Genomic DNA, 25,869 nt, shown 5'->3' on the forward strand with positions numbered 1-25,869 from the left:
ATTATTTGTGTACAGTATTTATGTTGCAAGATTGTATTTATTTGATTGACTATTGTCATGTCATTGACTATTTATTGCACTAGCTATGTTCTCAAGCTGTTTATTTATATATGGTTTTTGGTGACTTTTGTTAAAAGGCCAGCCTATTCCTTTCAACATCAATGTGTTCTTCTGTTGCTTTTCCCATCAGCTGCGCCACAGGCTCCCGAGTGGCGCAGCGGTCTAAGGCACTGCATCTTAGTGCTTTGGGCGTCACTACAGACACCCTGGTTTGAATCCAGGCTGTATCACAACCGGCCAAGATTGGGAGTCCCATAGGGCGGCGCACAATTGGCCCAGCATTGGCCGGGTTTGGCCAGTGTAGGCAGTCATTGTAATTAAGAATTTGTTTTTAACTGACTTGCCTAGTTAAATAAAGGTTAAATTAAAAAAATATATATATATATCCATGGACATTGATTGGTAGTGATGCATTTATAGAAATGTAGCATCATTTATGGGATTTTATTGTTGATTCCTTAATAAAGATGCCTAATGAAATATCTGCCCCTCTTGCTTTATTTAGTCCAGCCTACACATTCAAGAATGACAGATTTTTTATACACTTGACCAATAAACCACTTGATCAGTAGACAAGGTTAATTCATTTAGGATTAAATATGGATTAAGCTTCAGGGGGGTCATAATGTATAATAACGTTATTATATAGGCTAAACAAAAAAACGCGCAATGGAAAGCGCTGCATTATTACATTAATAGCCATTTTTTTTTTGAAAATCAGCGCAGTTGAAGTCCCTGATCTATAGCCAACGTCATGGCTGCAATTCCTTCTAGGCGTCCGCCATTTCTTTATCCCTATTTTATGCTTTCAGATCTATGAAATTATGACCAATCGGATGCACTCCTGAGCTACCCACAATATTACGTATTCTTTCGGCGACAAGTGTTTTTAGCAGCATGGCTAAAAATGAGTAGCGGGAAAACTGCAGGACCTCTGCTGTAGCGAAATAAAACATAAATATGACTTCAGCCATACTGTCTGCACTTAGTGTCCTCACTAAACCTATCGGAGGTAAGTTAACATTCAGTGTGATTTAGCTAAATACGTTCCTCATTAACATATATGTGTACAGTGCTAGCTAGATTAGCCACATATGATTCGGGAACGCTGTCTACGTTTAATTTGATCCGCCATACTGCATTTCATTTTATCCATGTCAGAAGAAAAAGCGCTGTTACTTGCTTGTTTGGTAAATCAGCTCAATCAATGGGCTTTGACTAAATCTGTCTGGGTGTATGTGTGTCTGCTGACCCTATATTTCCCCTCCAGAGACCACAGTGCATGGTACTCAACACACTGAACAGGAGGCACTGATGGCTGCACTCCAAGCCAACCAGGCCCTGCTGGAGGAGCGCCTGAAGGGGGAGAAGGGCCTGTACGAGGTGCGCAGCCTGCGGGAGGAGGTGAGGGCAGGGGTGCCCTGGATCTGTGCAGATACAGAAGACGTCACATGGAGCTTTGTCCAGGAGTGTCTGCTGCTGTTGCTAAGCCTGGCTCGTAACCTCACTCTCCAGCTAGAGCTCTTCAACCAAGCCCCCAGTCCAGCTATGTCCAGACTGCGGACCTCTGAGATGGCCCCTCCACTGACTCCTGATGTGCTGAGCGTGGCCCAACAGAAGACACTTGGTGCAGCTCTTCAATTTGTTGTCTCCCTGGGCCTTTGCCCCTACCTGGCCCCGGGGGTGGGGGTGCCCCTGGGGCGCAGGTCAGCGTTTGGGAAGTTGGTGGAGGGGTTGGTGTGTCATGATGTGGCCCCTGTCCCTGAGCGTCGTCTCCTGACCACCACTTCTGTTCTGCTGGAGCTGTCTGTGCTGTCATCACTGGCCACCATGGTCTACACTCGCCACCTGGGAGATGTCATGGCAGCACTATGCCAGCTAGGATACCGCCCCCACCGCCCAGAGAAAAACACCACTAAGGAAGAGAAGGTAGTTCACTGTTCCGGCCTGACGATGTTGAATATGAATGGTATTTTATAACTTGATGTCATGGATATGGATATCAGTTTTTCAGCAAAATAAGATGCCCATGTAGTTTCCTGTTTTGCCTATTTGCCATAATGAAGTCAGTTATTCAACTTGTGACAGATAGGGTTGTCATAACACCCTTTTGCCACTAGATGGTGGAAGTATTAACCAGAGGAACAAGCAGGCTCAGCTGTGAACAGCTGGTTTTGCATCTCACTAAATCCATATGATCACTCTTTTGATAATGTAGGAGATCAGTAAGGAGGAATGCAAGAACTGCAGGGAGGCTCTTCAAAAACTCTTGGGGAAAGTCTACCAGCCAATCGTTATCAAAGAGCTGCTTATTCTCCAAGGCGGTCCCAAACAGGTAGAGCGCAGTGAAGTGTCTGTACACCATTACATATCAGTATGTTTTCCTCTGTGTACTTGTATATGGTGCTGTGTCTGTCTACTCTGGTGTAACCTAATGTAGCAGGCGTAAAAGAAACGCCTGAGCAGCCTTTCTTTCTTTTTGATCATAACTAGAGAGAAAAAAACTGTGGAGGGAGGTTCTCTAATGCACTATTCATCCAATCCAGTAAATGTGGAGGAGGAGTTAAGATGGAGTATCACCTTGTTAACGTCTGAAAGCAGAAATCTCGCCGCAGGCTCTTTCCATTTTTCCTGAAAACCGTAAACATCTGATTGTTTTTGACCCTGCTGATGGTAACTCTGGTATGATCTTCAAAGAGTATCTTAAAGGTCCAATGCAACTGTTTTATCTCAATATCAAATTATTTCTGGGAAATAATTAAGTACCTTACTGTGTTTTCAATTCAAATGGTAAAAAATAAACACAAATAGCTTCTTAGTGTAAAGGAAGTCACGCTGCTTGCTTAGCGAGTACCACTTCCTCCCGAATCGGGCCATACCTGGCGCAAACTCGGGTCCCCTGCCTTGCTAGCACTCGGGACAACCCTCCTCAAGCATCTTACCAGCTTGCTCTCACCTGTCATCTGGCGCTGGTCTTTTGAAACAGTGGGGACACTTCAGGCTGAGGAGTAAGTTTCACACATACCCATGTGCTACATTAGCATAGAGCATTTCTCAAGCAATAATTTAGCTAGGACTGTGGGAGTGGTCTGAGTGGGGAGGGGATACTGAAAACTATCTGTTATTGGCAAAGAGGTTTAGAACTCTTTCTTATTAGTTTATTAACTAAGGTCACCATGCAAGCCAAAATTCCAAACAGCTCTTACACTAAAAGGGCATTACTTACTATGACTGTGATATGTGGTCGTCTCACCTAGCTATCTTAAGATGAATGCACAAAGTCGCTCTGCATAAGAGAATCTGCTAATTAACTAAAATGTAAATGTCTCTCTGCCCTTCCAGGCCCCTCCAGGCCCTGGTACTAGTGGTGGCAATAGGAGCCCTCTGAGCCAGGCTCCCCCATGGCTGAGGCGTCTGTGTGGGCAGCTGCTGTCTGAGAGGCTGATGCAGCCCAATGGAGTCCAGTCTGTGTTGAGGGCTATCCTGGAGGGAGGCGCAGGTGAGCTCAGCTGGAGACGTAGGGGGAACATTTAGATAGCCATGAGATGGGCAAGAAACATCTACCAAACTCTTAGGTATTATCAGTTGTGATGAGTGACCCATAAGTGTCATTCTTAGCCGCTTTATAATAATGCAGTTTCACTTTTTGTTCCCTCTATCTCTAATAGGAGGAGAGTCTGATTGGAGGAAATGTGATGGTGTAGCCAGGATTCTAGCAGCCTGCCCTCAGCAGTCTCTATCTTCAGACAGCTACTACAGTCAAGTTTGCCCCCAGGTTAACCTGTCATGTTTTTAAAGATTTATGGAAATTGAACTTTCTGTACATACCAGCATAAAAGTCATGATCATTTCTAGATTCATTCTGGTAATAATATTCTGTCATAATGGTCAGATTCTGGAGCTCCTGCACTTCAGAGACAAGCTGACAGCTCAGCAGTTCCAGCGTGTGGCCACCAGGGCGGCTCTCACCATGGTGCAGGACTGCCCAATGTTTGCCCTGCAGTACCTGCTCACTCCCCTCTTCAGTTCCCTTCACCGCTGTGGCCGGATGGCAGGTCAGTGCAAGCTGTGCAGTATCTCCGAGAGAACAAATGTAGTAATTAGTTACCTAAACTATATACCGTAATTTCCGGACTATAAGCCGCTACTTTTTTCCCACGCTTTGAACTTGGGGAAGGCCCTTTCTTGTTTCAGCACGACAATGCTCCCGTGCACAAAGCGAGGTCCAAACAGAAATGGTTTGTCGAGATCGATGTGGAAGAACTTGACTAACCTGCACTGACCTCAACCCCATCGAACACATTTGGGATAAATTGGAATGCCGACTGCGGGCCAGTCCTAATTGCCCAATGTCAGTGCCCGACCTCACTAATGCTTTTGTGGCTGAATGGAAGCAAGTCCCCGCAGCAATGTTCCAACATCTAGTGGAAAGCCTTCCCAGAAGAGTGGAGGATACTATAGCAGCAAAGGGGGGACCAACTCCATATTAATGCTCATGATTTTGGAATGAGATGTTCGAGCAGGTGTTCACATACTTTTGGTCATGTAGTGTATGTTGGTTTGTTAAAAATGACAACTTCTGTAGGCTATATTACTGAAAAATAACCACCGCTGTTGTTAGCTTGCAGAGCTGATTGCAGCTTTCTATCAAATTATTTGGTCTGTGCATCAGGAAAATTGACACTGCTGCAGAGATAGACTCCACTGGCTTTTAACTTGAGTCTGCCGGTCAATATCCTTACCACTCTGAAAATGACACTTGGTATTTGTGTGTGTGTGTGTGTGTGTGCGTGCGTGTGTGTTTTGGGTTTGTTTGCGTGTACATGTATGGGTGCCCATGCCTGTGTGTGCAAATTGTGGTATTGCTTGAGGAGCACTCTCTAAAGTTGGGCTAATTGAATATGGATGTCCCCCTGCTGTTAACAGGCCTGTGGTCTGGCTGCTGCTCTGACAGATAGATAGTACACAGACACAGCAAATCTGCATCAACAAAGAACTCCTCATTGATCCACTTAACCAACACAGGACACATCTACTCTATGAGTCTCATCCTTAGCCTCTTTGTGTTTTGAATAGTATCTACGTTTTATTTCAATCCTGCCCCAGTTACTATATATTATGTGTGTGTGAAAACAATTATCCTCTATTCTGTAGGTATTGTCCCTCGCTGAATTCATCGTTTTTTTTAAGCTAGCGAAATCCTGGCTCACGATTAAAGATGTCTGCTGGCTGTAAGTGCTTGCTTACGTCATGCTGAACATGAACCTCTAGGTTCAGACACAGTTTGGGTGGCTCCAGCCACTGAGTATGTCTGTATTTGTCAGGGGAGGGTCAAACCCAGGTCACAGTGGAGGAATGGGAGCTGACGCGCTGTGCGGAGGACGTGTTTAAGGTGAGTGGAACACAGACGATTAACTCGACCATGTATAGGCCAAACCTAGAGATTTACTGTATCACTCTCTCCTTCCATCTCCCTCTCTCGCTCAGATTTGTGTGGTGGGGAACAGCCCGTCTGCTCCTTTGCTGAAGGCTCTGGGAGAAGCGATTCCTGTTCTCTTCGATCTGTACTGCTTCACCAAAAAGAATGCGTCCCACCTACGGTCAGTTCTGTTATTGAAATGCTTCAACTGCTGAGTATTTCTCTATCTGGCTAGTACTATATAGTCTCAATAAGCCCTATTTGTGATGGTCACTTCAGCAATATAACAATGGTTTCACCTGTATCTTGTCGTGGATCAGTCTCTGCTTTTTAGGTCGTTTCTAACTTTTCCCTGTGTATGTGTATGCTGTGTGCTCCACAGTGCCCCCTGTCAGGAGATCCTGCTCTGGTACTTTGGCAACTCTGAGCTTCCTGTAGCCCTCTCAACCCTACAGCAGCTGTGTGCCATCGATGGAGGGGCAGGCGGGGTGGCCCCTGGCTTCCACTTCACCCCTGGTAGTGACGGAGGGGCACAGCTTACCCCCTCAGAGACCATCAGGTGACTGGCATTCAACATCACACAATTACTGGTCTCCAAGGCTCCCATACGAGAAGATGCTAGTAAAACCCCTTCATTGGGCGGAGGGGTTTTTATCACTGATCTGATGACTGGGATTGATGGATGTAATGTAGTGGAAACTGCAAGTGCCCCTATCCAGTCATGTTAGAAAAAAAGCAATTAAATATACAATCATGCCCCGTGTCTCTCCCATCATGTGTGTCGGTCTCCTCTACCCTTCATGTCTCAGTGATGAGGATGATGCTCTCTATGAGAGGGTGTCTGGGGAGCAGTGGAGGGTGGAGTGTCTGGCCCAGCTGCTGGCTGAGATGAAGGATAGCGACTTGCCTGGAGACTTCTTCCTGGAGCTGCTGCAGGTAGCTAATGAGACCGAGACACAGACAGACACCGAGACACAGACAGACACCGAGACACAGACAGACACCGAGACACAGACAGACACCGAGACACAGACAGACACCGAGACACAGACAGACACCGAGACACAGACAGACACCGAGACACAGACAGACACCGAGACACAGACAGACACCGAGACACAGACAGACACCGAGACACAGACAGACACCGAGACACAGACAGACACCGAGACACAGACAGACACCGAGACACAGACAGACACCGAGACACAGACAGACACCGAGACACAGACAGACACCGAGACACAGACAGAGAGGCAGCCTATGGCTTTGGCCAGTATTGTCCTGCTGCGTTCCCCAGGTGGGGTTGGTGTGTAAATATGGACGCTCTCTTCCCTGACAGGCGCTGACTTGCTGGGCTGCAGAGAAGGAGGAAGAGGAGCAGGAAGTGGACACGTCAGCCATGACACTACTGCAGCTGGAGCAGCATCTGTTAGGGAACGTTACAGGGAGGAGTCAGAAGCTGGCCCTACTGCAGGTGCTGGCTGTCATGTGTGAGGGCCTACCACACACTCTACTGCTGCGCAAGCCAACCCAGGTAACTACTGGTATACACCCCACAGCTAAACTCAATAACCTTGCTCCTGTTCAAGATTGGATCATGTCAGATGCCAACAGTTGATTGACTTGAGTATTTGCTTTTCACTGCTTAACTATTTATCTCCAACTCTAAAGTTTCAGTCTCCCATCATTTATGTTATTATCTCAGTTTATGTTCACCATCTTTCCGCTTGTAGTTTTGTGATGAGCTTTTATCAAACTTTAAGTCTTTCTGTCTCTCCCTCTGCATCAAGGCTTTACAGAACACTGGTCCTCTGGGCCTCCTTATTAAGGAATGAGGGCATGATGAGTAATACTTTAAGAGCTCTAAGAATAGTATGGTCTATCTCTGATTAGGTAAAAGACCCAGGGCTAGTGCTGTGCCATTTTGCCTGAGGAAAACCATTCACTCTCAGATTAGGAAACTTCTCTGATAAACTGGCGTCAGTTCAGTTGATAAGCAGTATTTTTAGCCATTTTATCTTGAGGGCCCTCAGCCAGGGGTTTTTGCAGAGACATTTTAAAACTTTTTTTATGTTTAAATCTGTGGGTGTGAGAATTTAAGAGCTCTAGTTAATATGCACCTCGTGGTAGGAAATGTGTGGTTTGTATACATGCAGCTGTCTGTCTGTCCGTCTTGTATCTGATACGTCTGTCTGTGTGTCCTCTCCCAGGTGGTGGAATTCATCGTGTCCATGCTGCAGAGGGCCTGTGTGGGTTTGGACCAGGTCCAGGCTGCTGCGGGTCCAGTTGAGACCCAGACACTCAGCATGGGAATGGGCCTGGTGGCCACCCTGCTGTCAGGACCCTCACCGGTACTGCACACACAGCTAGGGAACACACACCATTCTGTTCAGGCAACAGGCTTTACCATTGATACTACTGTAGATGTGTATGGTATCATATTGTATGATATGTGGCATTTTGTGTTGATGTTTCTCTCTCTCCTTGTCGCAGCTGAGTGCTGAGGACTACTCCTCGATGTCCAGGCTCCTCCCACCACTGGAGGAGATTTCCCAGAGGCACCCTGAGGTGGTCATCCAGGAGCTGGCCTCAGACCTGCGAACCGCCATTGCCACACACGGTGCCTACCAACCTGACAACGTGACACGAGCCACTCAATATCAAAGTCCCAAAACGGACAATAACGTGCCTACTAAGAAAAACTTCAAGACCCAAACAAGTCCCTCGCAAGTCTCCCAAACAAGACTCTACTCACCTACCCTTCATAACAACCCCAGCACACACGCTACTCAAACGCCTAACACCCGAGCCCCAATTCAGACCTGTATCCCCAACCTCAGAACACAGAGCAGCTCTGGTGATAGTCTGGCCCAGAAAACTCATCCATCCCAGAGGGTATCATCTGGGGCTGGCCAGGGTCCTGCAGGGGTGTCTGCTCCTGATGGGGGGCAGTCAGGTGGGAAGGGTGGCAGCAGTAGCAGCAGTGAGCCCTCCAGTGGCACCCCCAGTAGGGCCTTCTCAGACTGCCTGCTCGGGGCATGTGATCCTGAGGTCCCCACCAGAGCAGTGGCCCTGAGAACCTTAACCCGGGCCATACAGAACAGAGACAGGGAGGCTCTTCAGAATCAGGAGAAAGTCCTCACGGTGAGTAGAGCAGTGGAGAACCAGTAGATATAGCATGTAGCTTATAGAATATGTCTCAGTGGTCTGACTGTGTATCAACCAGGGGACCCATTGCAGTCATGGGTTTAATAGGTTCCCTCTGATTCAGTGATTCCCTCTGATTCAGTGATTCAGTGTTTCCATCTCCCTTGAGAGGGGTCTTCCTCTAACACCGTAGACTCATGCAGGCCCTGGAGGCGTGCACAGTAGCAGCAGAACCAGTCTCTGTGGGGGTTACTGTCTGTTTGGGTGGAGAGGATGTTTAATAGATGAGGGAAGTTGATCAGAGACCCTGGGCAATGCAGTGTGGTCTATGGGGACTTGTTAATCTGGCTGAGGGGTGGTGAGGTTGAGGGGACTGGATTATCACACTGGGTCTGGATCTCATTTAGTATTCAGTGTAATGAGCACCCCCTCTGTGTGCACCTTCCACGACCCCCCCCCCCCCCCCCCCCCCCCCCCCCCGTCTCAGCCTAGGGGGTCCAGTACCTGGTGGCGGGTGGGGATCCTCTTTAATTTCCATCCTATTGTGCTTCTCTTTGTGTTGGGTTGTTTTGGGACAAATTATAAGCACTATGAAGAAAATGATGTAGTGGTGTAATTTATAATTTTTATAGGATGTCAGATGGGAAAGTTTGGTGTAATGTGTCCTGTAATGGCGTTGTCTTCCAGCTCTTCCTGGAGAACTTGGCGCATGAGGACACGTTTGTGTATCTGTCAGCCATTCAAGGTAGGAAGTCAATGGTCTCCAGGTGGTGCTTAACCTTACATGTGTAAACCTTTGGTCTTTTACTCTAGTTTTGTGGGGTGATATTAACCTTTGGCTTCGGCTAGCTTTCCTTTAGCAAGTTGGAGCAAGTATAACTAGGATACAACTGTTGTATCTCATCTAATTTGCCCTAGAAACTGGAATGACATTAACTTGCAGTGGCATCTTCTTCATGGTATATAGGTTTTGCTGGGCTTAGAGTTTCTCAGTGACCCATTCTGTGTCCCTCTCCTCCCTGCAGGCCTGGCGGTGTTGGCTGACTTCTTTCCTGAGAGGATCCTGCTGCGCCTGCAGGAAGAGTACCAGAATGGTCCATCCTCTCAGAAGGAGAGGTCCCTGGAGACACGGCTGAAGGTTGGAGAGGTGCTGATGAGGGCTAGCAGGGCTATGGGTGAGTGGACTATTATCAACACAGCTAACTGACCTACTAAAAACCTGCTCACCACACATCCTGGGAGAGGCTCCAGCAATAGACTCATTATCTCAATGAGAATATTATCTTTTGGTGTGTGGATTTGACCACACAGAGAAGGAAGCGCCTGCAGCTAGCCTCAATGACACAGTTTACTAGGTTTTGACAGATTCATAGGTTGTTTTGTGAGGGACATGTGAATGAATGATAGTGAATTTGCTTACTCATGTTAGTGTTTCCATTTGAATTATGCATACATGTGTGTTGGTCTATGTTAACGGTGTATGAGGCCCAATTATAGTTATAAAGTCATAAAACAGTCGTAAAACAGACAGTACATGCTTGTTCCACACTGAGGGGACTGTGTCGAAACCTCTCCCTCTCTGCTAGAATTCCGTGTTTGTGGTTTTTCCCTCTCCCTGGTTTTGTCTGCCAGATCTCGATAGTACCATTTTCCCGGGACAAGTGAGGGGTTATTCGGCATGCCCCCCTTCCCCTCCCTTATCTTGGATGTGAAAGGCACCCAGACAGACCAGCGACGGTCTCTAATTGGCCCTGCTCCACTAGCCTAACAGAACAGCATCTCAGCTGGTTTGTCGCCCCATTAGATACCCACAGGAATCTTTTGTCACTCCTCTGGATCACTCTCCCCTTTCTTATGCATCTGGGAAAATACCCCCGTCCGCCAAACCCCATATTCTGAATCGAACCATATTAGCACCCCATCTTATTTTTGTTTCCCCCCACGTACTACAGATGGGCATTTGAAATTACTTTACTATTCAAGTAATATTATTATATTTTTCTGGGATATCCGGATAGCCGGAATGCAAATTCATAATACAGAAATTACTCTACAATGCAAAATGAGGTCAACAGTGAACAGACTGCTTTTCTCAGGTAGTTTTGGCTAACAGCAACAGTGAAAGAGAAGTCTGATTTTCGCCATGATAGAACTGATTATGATACAAAAAGGTATTTGGTCATCAGGTCCTGTGGAAACTCTGTTAGGTGGGCGTCTGTAATTGCTATTTGAAGTGCAGAACATAGCATACCAATGCTATGGAGGGATAAAAACTGTCACGACTTCCTCCGAAGTCGGTCCCTCTCCTTGTTCGGGCGGTGTTCGGCAGTCGACGTCACCGACCTTCTAGCCATCGCTGATCCATTTTTCATTTTCCATTGGTTTTGTCTTGTCTTACATCACACCTGGTTCCAATCTCATCAATTACATGTTTCCCCTCATGTCCTTGTCGGTGATTGTTTGTGATGTGCAAGTTATGTTCTGGTGCGCGACAGGTTTTGTACCCACTTTTATTATCTTGTATATTTTGGTTTTCCGAGTTTTGTGAGCACTTATTAAACGACTCCGTTTATACCAAGTTCGTTCTCCTGCACCTGACTTCCCTGCCACCAGCACGCACCCATTACAAAAACAAAGTTTTAATTTTTTTGTTAAGAATTTCAAATGTGAAGCTATATCCTTGCAAGTAAAGCTTTTTCATTGTTGAAATAGGCCTAAAAATAATTTAACACTCACTCATGTAAGCGAATACTAACATCTGTTAGGATATTCGATTAACCGTGCCCATCCCTACCACGTACTGTATCCCCAGTGCACAAAAGGCCACTTTCCCTTTGCTTTTTCAGTGTATTGCACATTAATCCATTTCCATCAAAGGAATTCTTGAGATTCTTCGGCCCAGGTCAGATCTTGGTCTGAGACTGATGTAAAGTTACAGTTTTGACTGACTGGACAAAGGAGCTAGAATGAGTCAGGAACAGATAGTAGTAAATGGGCAAGGGAAGCATGAGAGTAGCAACTGGACAAATACAGGCCTGCTGATCTAGATAAAACACACAATCATTCACAAACCGACACCTGTTTTCTCTTTTATTAAGGCAGTTAATAAAAGACCATCCTTTGAAACATGGCTCTGACTGAGGAGTGGCCAGCTGAACTGGTGTGTATGGGTTTCTGGAAGGTGGAGGCCAGGGCAGGCTGAATGATACCTCTCATGGTGGGTCTGTCTGACTGGGCCAGCAGACTCAGCTGCAGGGACCACGGCCCAGTCCACCCATCTGAGTCTTACTTGGACACCCAGTAACCTGGCCAACTCCATGGCTCCACTCCCACTGCTTTATGTTGTGGAATATAGCATGTTTTGCACTGTCAGTGGGGGCTGTCTTAGTAAGACAGATACACATACACACACACACTTACACACACTGAAAGGAGTAAAGCGTCTTCTCTATTTTAGTTTCTTTGCCGATTTAGCAACCACCTTTGTAAAAAAAATAAATAATAATAATTAAAAAAATTAAAAAATAACAATGAGTCAGCTCTTTGTATAGATTAAAACAACTTCTCCAGCTGGACCAATAGGCAGGTAGTGTGATGCCATGTCCTCCTGAGGTGCATTGGAGGACAGACCAAACGTGCGGAAGTTTCCTCAGCACTGTCAGCAGCCAGTAGTCAGTTTTGCTGGCAGCCAATAGTACAGTATTGATAATTGTTAATAAGAATACAAACCTTATCTTCCTTCCTGTGTTTCAGGTGACCTGGCGCCCCACCATGGCCGGCCCCTGATCGGGGTCTTCCTGAGGGGGACGAGGGACGAGGACCACAGTGTCCGCGCTAGCTGCCTGTCCAACCTGGGAGAGCTCTGCCAGAGACTCAACTATGCCCTGGGGCCTTGGGCTCAGGAGGTGAGGACCACTAGTAAACCATGTAATTTGGTTAAACAACAAATGTCTGTCAGTTTATTTGCCTATAGTTTCTAACTATAGTACCAGTCAAAAGTTTGGACACACCTACTCATTCCAGGGTTTTTCTTTATTTTTGCTATTTTCTACATTGTAGAATAATAGTGAAGACATCAAAACTATGAAATAACACATATGGAATCATATAGTAACCAAACAAGTGTTAAACAAATCAAAACATATTTGAGATTCTTACCTTGATGACAGCTTTGCACACTCTTCACATTCAACCAGCTTCATGAGGTAGTCACCTGGAATGCATTTCAATTAACAGGTGTGCCTTGTTAATTTGTGGAATTTCTTTCCTTCTTAATGTATTTGAGCCAATCAGTTGTGTTGTGACAAGGTAGGGGTGGTATACAGAAGATAGTCCTATTTGGTAAAAGACCAAGTCCATAATATGGCAAGAACAGCTCAAATAAGCAAAGAGAAACGACAGTCCATCATTACTGTAAGACTTGAAGGTCAGTCTATCCAGGAAATTTCAAGAACGTTGAAAGTGCAGTCGCAAAAAACATCAAGCGCAATGATGGAAATGGCTCTCATGAGGACCGCCACAGGAAAGGAAGACCCACAGTTACCTCTGCTGCAGAGGATAAGTTCATTAGAGTTACCAGCCTCAGAAATTGCAGCCCAAATAAATGCTTCACAGTGTTCAAGTAACATGGACATTAGACTGGTGGAAATCTGTCCTTTGGTCTGATGAGTCCAAATTTGGGATTTTTGGTTCCAACCGCCGTGTCTTTGTGAGACACAGAGTAGGTGAATGGAGGATCTCTGCATGTGTGGTTCCCACCATGGAGGAGGAGGTGTGATGGTGTGGGGGTGCTTTGCTGGGGACACTGTCAGTGTTTTATTTAGAATTCAAGGCACACATAACCAGCATGGCTACCACAGCTTTCTGCAGCAATACGCCATCCCGAAAGCATTCCACTGATGCTGGCCCATGTTGACTCCAGTGCTTCCCACAGTTGTGTCAAGTTGGCTGGATGTCCTTTTGGTGGTGGACCATTCTTGATACACACAGGAAACTGTTGAGTGTGAAAACCCCAGCAGTATTGCAGTGATACAAACTGGTGCGCCATGCACCTACTACCATACCCTGTTCAAAGGCACTTTTGTCTTGCCCATTCACCCTCTGAATGGCACTCGTACACAATCCATGTCTCAAGGCTTAACAATCCTTCTTTGACCTGTCTCCTCACCTTCATCTACACTGATTGAAGTGGATTTAACAAGTGACATTAATAAGGGATCATAGATTTCACCTGGGTTCACATGGTCAGTCAATGTCATAATGTTTTGTACACTTAGTGTATTATTATTTGTATTGTTTCATTCACTTCTGTTGCACCTGCACTGTTGGAGCTCGGAGCGTAAGAATTTCACTGTACCCTGCAAATGCATCTGTGACCCTGTGCATGTGACTAATAAAATAATCTGTCAATGAATCATCCTGAATATGTATGTGTGTGTGTGTGTGTGTGTGTGTGTGTGTGTGACGTAACTACTCCCTCTCTTAAATCTGTCAATGAGTCCAGATGTCCCCTGTCTTGGTGTACTGTTGTCTACACTTATAGCCTTAGGATGGTTGGGGTCAGGGTGGGATTCAGGTAGGGGTCCGGCGTCAGGGAACAGCAGGTATTGCCCAAGGTTAAAGGTCACGGTTCATTTTCTTTAGAGGGAGAGAACTGAACTGTGGCTGTCTTGTCCTACTGCCCCTCTCAGCCTGTGCCTCTGCCCATGACACATTTTTCCCAGCTCAGCAGTATTGTGTGTTGGAGTGTCCTCTCCTAAAGAGCCCCTCCCTCAGTGCTGAGATCAGGCTTTTCACTGGTGGGGAGAGCATGAGGGGGAAGGGCCGGAATCACTTCACTCAAACGCTCGTCTGCTCTAGTCAATGTTTGAGTTGACAGAAATGTGTGTGTGTCAGGGCAGCTTGTGGAAGGCCTGTCTGCCTGCTGCAGTGGTCAGGGCCCTAAATAAAGCTGCTTTGACGGCAAGGGGTCTGTCAGCGAGGGCTGTGCACTGCAGACTCTGCTTCATGAATACGTATCTCTGTCAGACTGAGTAACAGGGATGCCTATTCATGAGAGCCATGGCTCTCTGCTACAGCCTAATCCCTCTCAGTCCATCGCAGCCTGCCGTCGGTGTGTGTGTCTATCCTACCAATATGTTAATCAACCCGGCGCACTAGCAGTAAACACAGCACTGTGGACCTTGGCAAGGTCACTGCTCCTTTATAGATCCTCTATTTCAGCCTCTGAGAGTGTGTATTTATCTGTGTATGTGTTTGTTCTTCCTTAGTTGAGCACCTGTTTGACGGCACTGATAAAGACCGAGAAGGAGGCAGAGGTACGGCGAGCTGCTGTCCACGTCATTGCCCTGCTGCTCAGGGGCCTGAGCGACAAAGCCACCGAGGTACAGTACTAGAGCAGTTGTCTGTACTCATACAGGTACAAGAACCACATGGATACACAAATTTGTTGAGCACTCCTACACACATTTGTTGAACAGTCATAAGAAGTAAAGAATTGTCATTAGTATGGCCTCTTACAAAATGTAATCTAATGTAGTTGACATGTTAGTGAGTGGAGATGCGTGTTGGTGGGCGGCGGGTTGCGACAGAGATCGTTGCGGTCCTCATACTGCGGGCAGAAGCGGCGGTCAGACAACTTTGGAGGGTTTTTTGTCCTGCAGAATATTTTGAAACGGTTGTCATTCTGCTTTGTATGCATTAACATTGGACTACCTATTGTATTAAAAGTAGGGGTATAAGTAGATTTTATTTCTTACCGGTACGGGACAAACACATGATGTTTTCATCTGATTGTCAAACAGTCACTTCAAAAAGGTGCTCCTGTAGGCTACCTGTGCATGTTCGTCCTCTCACTAAATAATTCCAGCATCCAAACCCCAACAGTGCACTGTGCATCCGCAATTTAATGAATGAAAAGAGACGTACGTGTTTTGTAATGACATTCTGCGGTTTTCATTATGGCTACACTTGTAGCCTGAATTGATGCGTCCACTACCTATGCATAGGCAGTGAATCACATGGCAGTTATCTTTCCAAGGAAATTAACTTAAATATGATTACACTATAGTTTACTATCGTGTCGGTAAATAAATATTGATAATGGAAACAAGTGGTGGGCACTTAACCAACGTGAATCGAGGTGCAATCAAAAAATGTGATTATCATTAAAAAGGAAAAGATGCAATGCGCATACCATGGTGAGCGAACGTTGTGCCTTTTCAATAAACATTGTTTGCCCATTTATTTGTCTCTACCTGCAATGTTTGCCCATTTATTTGTCTCTATCTGCAAATCGTTCTAAAAGGTAGGGTAAGCATACCTATTAAACCCACTTTCCCATTAAGCCCACTTCCATTGTTGGATGCAAAAAAAATTATAAAATAAAAAAACTTTTCTGCCGTTTCACGTTTGAACTAATTCATTTGGTTGTTACACCCATAACCTTTATTCTAAGCCAATCAGTTGTTTTATTGTTAAGGTATTGACTGTTATGTGTAAGTTCTCACTAATGGCTAATTTCAAAGCTGCAAAAAAACTTGTGTTGAGGCTACCCTCAGATAAATAACATCTTCAGATATTTTAGTGGATATATGATAGCATGTTTCATGAGAATTCATTGCTATTTCTTGCCAATTGAAATATGGGTTTTTCATGCTAGCAGTCATACATGCATGTCACAGTTACACAGTAGCAACATAAATTGGTGAACTACAACAAGATAATAAATAGAGGCATTCTCAGCTTACATTTTTTTTCAAAGCATTTTGTCTAATTTTACTGTTAAATCAACCTTGCATTGTTATACATAGATGCCATTGACATTTAGTTGGGCTTAAAGGGTACAGTAGCACAAAAAGCACTCCATAAAGAGTGTAAATGACAAAGAAATATTGTTCAATATGATCAATACTAATTCTGCGTAATATTGTAGTCTATAGTGTATTTTATAGCCCAGACCATTGGTTTCCAAATATTTTATGAGTAGACTTTGCTCTTCTGTCTTTTTCACCATAAATCACTGTTGTTCCAATTAAGCCCAGTATGCTCCTTTTAGGCTCAGTATGCTCCATTTAAGCCCAGTATGCTCCATTTAAGCCCAGTATGCTCCATTTAAGCTCAGTATGCTCCATTTAAGCCCAGTATGCTCCATTTAAGCCCAGTATGCTCCATTTAAGCCCAGTATGCTCCATTTAAGCCCAGTATGCTCCATTTAAGCCCAGTATGCTCCATTTAAGCCCAGTATGCTCCATTTAAGCCCAGTATGCTCCATTTAGGCCCAGTATGCTCCTATTAGGCCCAGTATGCTCCTATTAAGCCTGGTTTGTATTGAAACACATGGGGATAGTGTGTTGATATCCCTAATATTCAATGAACAAAAAACAATGTTTTCTCAGATTTGTTGGTTAAAACACACAAAAACTACAGTTATGCATATTATGCATCTAGCTATGGTGCCTTTACCAAGATAGGATCCTCTCTCCTCTCTCCAAGACTTTTGGAGTGGACAGGTAGTCGTTGATGCAGAGAAAGAAGAATAAGATCAGGGTTGAAGGACAGAAGACCTACAAGAGGTGACAAAAATGCAAACAAATGAGAGACAAGAAGATGACAATTTGATGACTGCTTATGCACTTTTGGGTGGGGGAATTGTCATATTGTTGTCTTTCATTCATCCAAGTGATTCTGTTTTTTGGTCCACCACCTGTACCTTTTTTAATACACAGTAGTGAGGAAGATATTAAACTGTCAGCAGATGGGCTTTAGCAAGACAAGTTGAACTAATTAACAAGAATAGCAGTACAGCAAATGTGAATCAGCTTTCAGATAATTTCTTGAAAGTTGTGTGCGTTATGGTCTTTGCATGGCTTCTTATCCATTGTGGGTTCAGGTTTGTGTTCTAATCAATCAGTAACACACCTGATTCAACTAATTGAAGTCATTGATTAGTTGAATCAGGTGTGTACTGGTTTGCAAGAACAAAAGTCCACATTGATCTCTGTGGACTTTCAGGATGAATAGCAATGATCAGTTTATTCGAATAACTTTAGGGGAGATACATTTTATATTAGAAGGATTTCCACGTCTCCCTCTGTTGGTTCTCAGTCCAGGAAAGTAGAGTTGGTTTTGTTCTTTCTTTGATAGTATAGTGAGGGGGGAAAAGTATTTGATCCCCTGCTGATTTTGTACGTTTGCCCACTGACAAAGAAATGATCAGTCTATAATTTTAATGGTAGGTTTATTTGAACAGTGAGAGACAGAATAACAACAAAGAAATCCAGAAAACCGCATGTCAAAAATTGTTATAAATTGATTTGCATTTTAATGAGGGAAATAAGTATTTGACCCCTCTGCAAAACATGACTTAGTACTTGGTGGCTAGCTGGCTATGGCTATCCAACACTGTAACTCGTCAAGGTAAGCTTTTGGTTTTATAAATGTATTGCCACCGGGGCCTGCTGGTGTAACTGCTAAACTGTTTGCTGCTGACTGTACTGCATGATTGTTGCTGGTTTATTAACATGTTCGTTCTATTAGCTATGTTGACAATGACATTAATATGGTGACAATGTAAGCTGTGTGTAGCGGTTAGCAGAACGTTTGGCTTGAAAAGGTTTTTTTCGCCTGGTCAGACAGTTGATGTGTGAAGTCCACTGAAGTCCACAAGCGAAGTGAAAGGGTGAGAGGAGAAGAACGCGTAGATTTGAGAAGGAATTGTACAATGATCAAAGGGATCATGCTGTTTGTATTTGGCTGCTATGAAAGTGAACTGTGTTTGCGTGTATTCATTCCGCTGATTCTGTTGAAAAACTTTTCTTAAACGGAACAGGGATAAACATACCTGAATTTGTCCAATAGAAACTCTCGTTTCAAACTGTTGGACTAATGATTACACACTAGATCAGCTAGATGCAGGCAAGAGTGTGCAAGGCGGTATGTGTGAATGTCTGTCACCTTCATTACTCAAATTTCTTTCAACCTGTGCACCTACGTTGTAAACTTTCATTCATAGGCTAGGTTGTAGTAACCTCATGGGTGTAGGGATTTTTTTTGTATTATCATGAAGTAGCCTTAACCTATCGACGTAACATTGAATTGGGTGAATGGAATATGAATGACAAATCAAATGTTATTGGTCACATGCGCCGAATACAACAGGTTTAGACCAATCATGGTCCAAACGTGTGTTTGGACCATGATTGTTTGTTGATGTGGACACCAAGGAACTTGAAACTATCGGCCTGCTCCACTACACCCCCGTCAATGTTAATGGGGACCTGTTCGGCACTCGTTTTCCTGTAGTCCATGATCAGCTCCTTTGTCATCCAATATGCTGTAATAGAAATAAGGCCATGCTCATTAAAAAAATAATCATCCTCCCTCATCTTAAACTGCACCGACCGCCACTGAATGTAACCTATTTCTTCAGTTATTTTTTAGCATTTTGATATTGCCTATAGGGCACAAAATTATTGGGACCATGGCTGGCAAGCGAGCTGCGTCACATACACCTAATTAACATTGTGGGACTAGTTCTTGCAGGAGCGGGTGGGAGTTGGACAGAAAGCCAGCGAGAGCAGACAGGAGTGGTTTGAAAAGCTGTGGGTGGGAGCTGGATGAATAAATCAGTCCCGCGCAGACCTCTGTGTCTTGGTGAACATCACTGTGTTTAGGCTACATGTGGAATCCTGGAGCCAGCTGGAATGGAGAAACAAATATCCCTTTCATGCTAACAGTCAGTGGTGATTTTAGCATGTAAATCTTGGTGGGGCAAATTCCCCACCAAAATTGTTGATGCATGCCAGCAAAGCCACTACACAACACAACACTAAACAATACATGAATTGAACTATAACAGTGACAAACGGTGCCCACAAACTGTTAGGGCCTATATAAACCTGTCCCAACAGTAGAGCTTTCTTTTCAGCACCATGGAGTGAATCCTTACCACTGCTACACCTGGCTATCTGTGGAGCCTTGTCTGGCAGCGAAACAGTTCATTCAGCCTCATTTACTGCCTTTTAAAAGAAACAGCTGATATGGCTGACTTACTTAAACAAATGTGGTTTCTACTGACAATTGAGATGTACAAACTATGGCTTAAGGGAACGACGAGCGGATAAGAGGCAATCCGTAATTTAGAGTAAAACATTAATGAGCGAGCTAGGATGGACGTAGTCAATAGAAGTATTTGTTCAGCACTTTTGAAACACAGTGACAGAATTCAGAATATGAACCATTCTTACAGTATTCTGCCTGTACACAAGTCAGAACCATAGGATAAATAAAGGGGGCATATAATCAGAAAATGAAAGCTCTTACAATATTCAATGATTACATTTCTCTAAAACAGGCTATAGGCTACATGTGCACCACCAAGTTAGAGCAGTAGGCTAAATTATGATGGAGGAAAGGGACCAAATGATTAGTGTGAGGCACATGGGCTACTAACAGCTTACTACACAACTAACATTTAGTCTTACTTTCTTAGCTGCAGTATACGTATCTCACTGGCATATTGCATAATTTATGTAGCAGCATACAATACATTCTTGGACGCAACTTGTTGTGCTGTGCTCACTTGAAGAGGAAGGTGGTGTGGCGGTCCCTGTGGGCAAATTTGATTCATGATGATGACTGCTTGCTATCTAAGATTTTGAAAGTATGATGTTAACATGATCAGTCCAATCAGAAGGCCAATGCAATTGAACGCATGTAACAAATTGTTGCTTACTGAAACACCCAAAGCATTTCAATCCTTATATAACATTTGAAGCAATAACCTACCCGCATCAAATCAAATTTTATTGGTCACATACACGTGATTAACAGATGTTTAATCATCACAACAGTTTTCAGCTGTGCTAACATAATTGCAAAAGGGTTTTCTAATGATCAATTAGACTTTTAAAATGATAAACTTGGATTAGCGAACACAGGAGTGATAGTTACTGATAATGGGCCTCTGTACACCTATGTAGATATTCCATAAAAAAATTGCCGTTTCCAGCTACACTAGTCATTTACAACATTAACAAACAGTACATTTTTTTTCTGCACAGAAGATATGCATTATAAACTAGCACTGTATTTTTTTATCAATTTTATGTTATTTTAATGGACCAAAAAAATGCTTTTCTTTCAAAAACAAGGACATTTCTAAGTGACCCCAAACTTTTTGAATGGTCGTGTATATTCTAAATGGATTTATTGAAATAGACACCCTCACACATCTGCACACCACTACTACCACTCATCCCCAGCATGTACACGAGAGGTATAAAAAGTGTATGCAGGCAAGAATGTGATAAAAGTAGGCCTGTTTTAAGGGGGACAAAGAAACATTGTCCTTTTTTTTTTTTTTACAGGAAAAATACCGTAACTCCAATGTGAAAGCAGTTAAAGAAAACAGTGGACCAGTCATTTCCTCTTCCCTTATTTGGAACACCAGTCTGAAAGCCACCTTTATAGTTTATCCCGGAATACCTTTCTGTAGACATCATAATTCTCTCACTCACACAACCTTCAATACACACACCACAGTTTACAGCAAGTACCAGTGTTCTACAGTACAGCTCCCTGAATTCAGCTGTTATTATGTCATGTATGGTTATAAGTATGGAGTTACTGCCCAGACAGGATATTTTTAGTTATAGTGAAATAATGGTTTTACATCAGAAGTATTTTGGTGTGTGCTGCACTCTGTGACCCTAGAGCACGTGAATCAGGTGTAGTAGGTTTGCTTCCACACTAACTGATTTCATTGTACCTGGTTCCACACTCAGGAGGTGTGTGTTTGATGTGGTAGGTAGGTATGTTACCTTGGTGCCAGCCTGTGCCACTGTGACTCACATTGGTTTCCATTAGTAGATTCCCTCCACCCCCCAAACCTGATTGTTTAAACTGAGTTAACAGTCTGCTTATGGAGAACAGAGCCAGACCGATATGGGGTTTTTGGGCTTATTCCAATGTTTTTTGGGGGGAAAAACTTACAGATACCGATATCTGCTGATATACTGTTTTACAAAGGGGAAAAAGTTAAACATTTCCACACAGGCTTCTCAAAATTGCCATCCAAAAGTCAAAGAAATATGCTTCAAATGTTGATTTCTTACATTATGACAATATTGACACATTATAAGAATGGCCACAAGTGTTCAGATAAGCATGGGATTCCCTTTTTTCCATCCTATCTATTGAATTTTGGTTATTGGTGGAAATATCGTCCGAGATCATTAACAAGCCAATATTGTTTGATAATGTCAGCGAACCGATCAATTGGTCAGGCTCTAATGGAGAGGCCACACTAATACAAAACTGATAGATGATAACAGCCAGGGATTTTCCACAATGTGTGATGGGACTGGCCACTGTTGATGAGTTGCCTGGGAAAGTCTTGAAATTGTGCGTTAATGCTGTGACAGTTTCTGAATTTTGAGAGTTCTATATCTTAAATTGATTGAAGGAGGGACTGTACACAAAACGTTGGGCAAAAGACAAGGGGTTACAGGCAATACTGGTTATTTTGATCTCTCAATAGTTGGTTCTCTGCTAACCGTGTGTGAAAATGTTTGTGTGTGTGTACGCTTAGTTTCATTGTATCAGTAGAACCAAAAGTTCAGAGATGTCATGTAGACAACATCCCTGTGTAGCCAGGGCCTCAGAATGTGTACACCAAATATGGACATTCCTGAAAACAATATAGGCTAGTAGAGGAACCCTTTTTGTGGAGGAAGAAAACAATGTCCATATTATCACCTCTAGTGCTCTACACTGGCCGACATACTGAAAACACTAGTAGAAGTGTGAAAACATTAGGTGTGTTCAACAGTAGAATCTGTTCAGAGCCTGTTCTTTGAAACAATTGGTCCTCTAATCTTGTGTCACCATGCTCCACAGTGTGATTACAGACTGTTGGCAGATTCTCACCAAGAACAGGAAGGAGACTTAGTAAAAGCATCCTGTTTTGGACTTGCACTGTAACAACCACGTTATCTGGGGAAAGTCCATGCTCATCTTGTATGACATACTCTCTGTCCAACCAGAGAGTCAAACGCAGAATAAAAAGAACAGCTAACTCCTGTGACTGTCTAGGACCAGGACTGGACACTGATGTGTTGCTAAGGGTCAGTACACTTTGGACAACGAACCTGTTAAATTTACCCACTGCTTTTATAGGGTTATTCACTCTCCATTCTATCTAGGCTGCTTGTCTGACCTTTGCATTACTGACCATTTGATTCCTTCGTATAGGCCAGTATCTAGTCCCGTGTAGCATAGCTCCAAACCACATTGTCCACTCCTTTGAAAGTCTGGAGAATTTTGTATTAGCCGAATCGGCTAGAATGGTCCAGTGGCTACATTTTGACTGAATGTTACATTTCAAGAACCCCCCCCCCCCCCCCCCCCCGCTACTTTCTGCCATTGACTTCACCTGGCTTACCGATTTAGAGATGCCTGGTTCTCGACGTGGTTTGCCAATATCTAGTTAGCTGTCTTTTGGTCGTAGGACTTTTCAAATCTGTAACTGGTCTTCACAACACACTTTTCCCTTGGTTAAGTTTCTCAGGCCTTTCTCAAGGTCCTGTCATTTGGTTAATTGCTGTAGCTGTGTGTGCAGCTGTTGTGGTGGCAATAACACTGAGTCCATGTGAAAATATCAGTTAGGTAGACCAGACATGACCTTAAACCTGATGACTCAAACCTCCAACTACCTCTTCCCTTACTGTTTTTATTTATTTATTTTGCTCCTTTGCACCCATTATTTCTATTTCTACTTTGCACTTTCTTCCACTACAAATCTACCATTCCAGTGTTTTACTTGCTATATTGTATTTACTTTGCCACCATGGCCTTTTTTGCCTTTACCTCCCTTATCTCACCTCATTTGCTCACATTGTATATAGACTTATTTTTCTACTGTATAATTGACTGTATGTTTGTTTTACTCCATGTGTAACTCTGTTGTTTTATGTGTCGAACTGCTTTACTTTATCTTGGCCAGGTCGCAATTGTAAATGAGAACTTGTTCTCAACTTGCCTACCTGGTTAAATAAAATAAATAAATAAAAAACCTGGTGTTTGAGAAGAAACAGCTGATGGCTGAAGACCTGTGTCTACCTTGTGCTCCCAGGAACACTGATCACCTACCTACACCACACTCATTATGGCTCTATGAGATCACTCTCTTATTCAGTTCTGTATACATCCCTCTAATCTCTCTCCCTTCATCTTTTTCTCTCACCTTTTCTTGTCTCTCTTAATCTCCCAGGTCCTGAGTGATGTTCTGCTGGACCTGTACCGGGCATTGAAGTGGGTGGTGCGCTCAGACACTGATGATGTCACAGTGCTCCATGCTCAGCTGGCTCTGGAGGACCTTGACGATGTCATGAGGAGGTTCATCTTCCCTGCACAGAAGCTGGAGAAGAAGATAGTGGTTTTGCCATGAGATTTGAGGAACATGAGCCCACAGAAGAGCGCACACACACCAACTAACCAGTGTTACGAGAACATTTTAGGAGTATCCAGGAGTAGGAACTAGGGGATAGTTTCAGACTGGGCACAACATTCCACCTTTTTGTCCAAGTTCCCGTTGAAGGTGATGGCTGAACTGTGTGTAAAACATGACTTTCTCAACAAACACTGAGTTACCTCTCTTGGTCATTTTCTCAGTGTTTGCAGTACATGGAGTTCCCCCAAGCCAGTCTGTGTCATGGTATCATTGTGACCATAGGGAATGAAGGGTATTTTATCACAATGACAGATCTAGGCCTTCTGCAGAGGCACCAAACTTCCCCTCTCTGGAAACTACACCTGTATGTCCCTATGAATCTTATAAACAGAGGTTAGAGGTCAAAATTAGAGGTGATGATGATCAGCTGATTGTGTGTGTGCCTCTGAATAAAATCCCATTACAGTGAAATAAAATGAAGGGATATGAGTTTCCTTTTGTATGAACAAGTGCATGTTCTTTTGTTTGAGCGTTGTTCTTTACGGTGACCTCAGGCTGTTGTCGTTTGTGTTCTAGGCAGATGGCCCAGTGGAGCTGAAAGTAGTTCAGGCGCAGGGACTCCGAGCCACTAGGGACTAACCATGAATTCACCAGCACAGCACTTTTAGTTTCCAGCAATGAGCTTACCCTGCTTGCACTGTAGTCCTGTATTCATAACCATAAACAAGGTCAATTCTTGTAAGCAGTTGGCTAGTTATGTGATCCTTGCCATTATAAGTGTATTGAATTGAGGACTGTACCGAAAATACTTTCGATCTAAACATGCCATGACGATATATTTTTATATCTTTATTTAGATCAAATTTCATGTATACAGTTATGGTGTGAGGCACTTAATCAAATAGCTTATCATTCTCTATGGAGAGAGAGATGTTACATTAATACTGTAAGGAATTTGCCTAACAGTAGATATAAACTCAGCAAAAAAGAAACGTCATCTCACTGTCAACTGCGTTTATTTTCAGCAAATTTGTGTAAATATTTGTATGAACATAAGATTCAACAACTGAGACATAAACTGAACAAGTTCCACAGACATGTGACTATTCCATTTCTGTTAATCTGTCCCTGAACAAAGGGGGGGGGGGGGGGTCAAAAGTAACAGTCAGTATCTGGTGTGGCCACCAGCTGCATTAAATACCGCAGTGCATCTCCTCATGGACTGTACCAGATTTGCCAATTCTTGCTGTGGGATGTTACCCCACTCTTCCACCAAGGCACCTGCAAGTTCCCGGAGATTTCTGGGGGGAATGGCCCTAGCCCTCCGATCCAACAGGTCCCAGACGTGCTCAATGGAATTAAGATCCGGGCTCTTCGATGGCCATGGCAGAATACTGACATTCCTGTCTTGCAGAAAATCGTGCACAGAATGAGCAGTATGGCTGGTGGCATTGTCATGCTGGAGGGTCATGTCAGGATGAGCCTGCAGGAAGGGTACCACATGAGGGAGGAGGATGTCTTCCCTGTAACGCACAGCGTTGAGATTGCCTGCAATGACAACAAGCTCTGTCCAATGATGCTGTGACACACCGCCCCAGACGGACCCGCCACCTCCAAATCAATCCCGCACCAGAGAACAGGCCTCGGTGTAACGCTCATTCCTTTGATGATAAACGCGAATCCGACCATCACCCCTGGTGAGACAAAACCGCGACTCGTCAGTGAAGAGCACTTTTTGCCAGTCCTGTCTGGTCCAGCGACGGTGGGTTTGTACCCATAGACAACGTTG

The 25,869-nt window shown here is 44.0% G+C and overlaps 1 protein-coding gene across 1 annotated transcript; it reads left to right on the forward strand.

The window, feature by feature from the left end:
• The first annotated feature begins 910 nt into the window (after positions 1 to 910).
• Positions 911 to 24,594, forward strand: tango6 (transport and golgi organization 6 homolog (Drosophila)). The gene is made up of 18 exons (XM_014124272.2): positions 911 to 1,072; positions 1,331 to 1,989; positions 2,279 to 2,395; positions 3,403 to 3,559; positions 3,729 to 3,835; positions 3,953 to 4,115; positions 5,385 to 5,452; positions 5,548 to 5,660; positions 5,862 to 6,038; positions 6,289 to 6,415; positions 6,822 to 7,016; positions 7,693 to 7,833; positions 7,976 to 8,626; positions 9,317 to 9,374; positions 9,655 to 9,804; positions 12,383 to 12,534; positions 14,899 to 15,012; positions 23,901 to 24,594. The coding sequence occupies exons 1-18, from the start codon at positions 1,021 to 1,023 to the stop codon at positions 24,075 to 24,077; spliced, it is 3,378 nt and encodes a 1,125-aa protein (XP_013979747.1). The 5' UTR covers positions 911 to 1,020; the 3' UTR covers positions 24,078 to 24,594.
• Positions 24,595 to 25,869: the final 1,275 nt, after the last annotated feature.

This window comes from Salmo salar, chromosome 10, assembly GCF_965601325.2.
Source record: "Salmo salar chromosome 10, fSalSal1, whole genome shotgun sequence".
NCBI lineage: Eukaryota > Metazoa > Chordata > Actinopteri > Salmoniformes > Salmonidae > Salmo > Salmo salar.

Bases quoted from the DNA above. Each gene is read 5' to 3' on its own strand.
- tango6 (XM_014124272.2), top strand. From the start codon at position 1,021: ATGACTTCAGCCATACTGTCTGCACTTAGTGTCCTCACTAAACCTATC. The intron at 2,396-3,402 runs GTAGAGCGCAGT...CTGCCCTTCCAG, and splicing joins TCCAAGGCGGTCCCAAACAG to GCCCCTCCAGGCCCTGGTAC. The intron at 5,453-5,547 runs GTGAGTGGAACA...TCTCTCGCTCAG, and splicing joins GTGCGGAGGACGTGTTTAAG to ATTTGTGTGGTGGGGAACAG.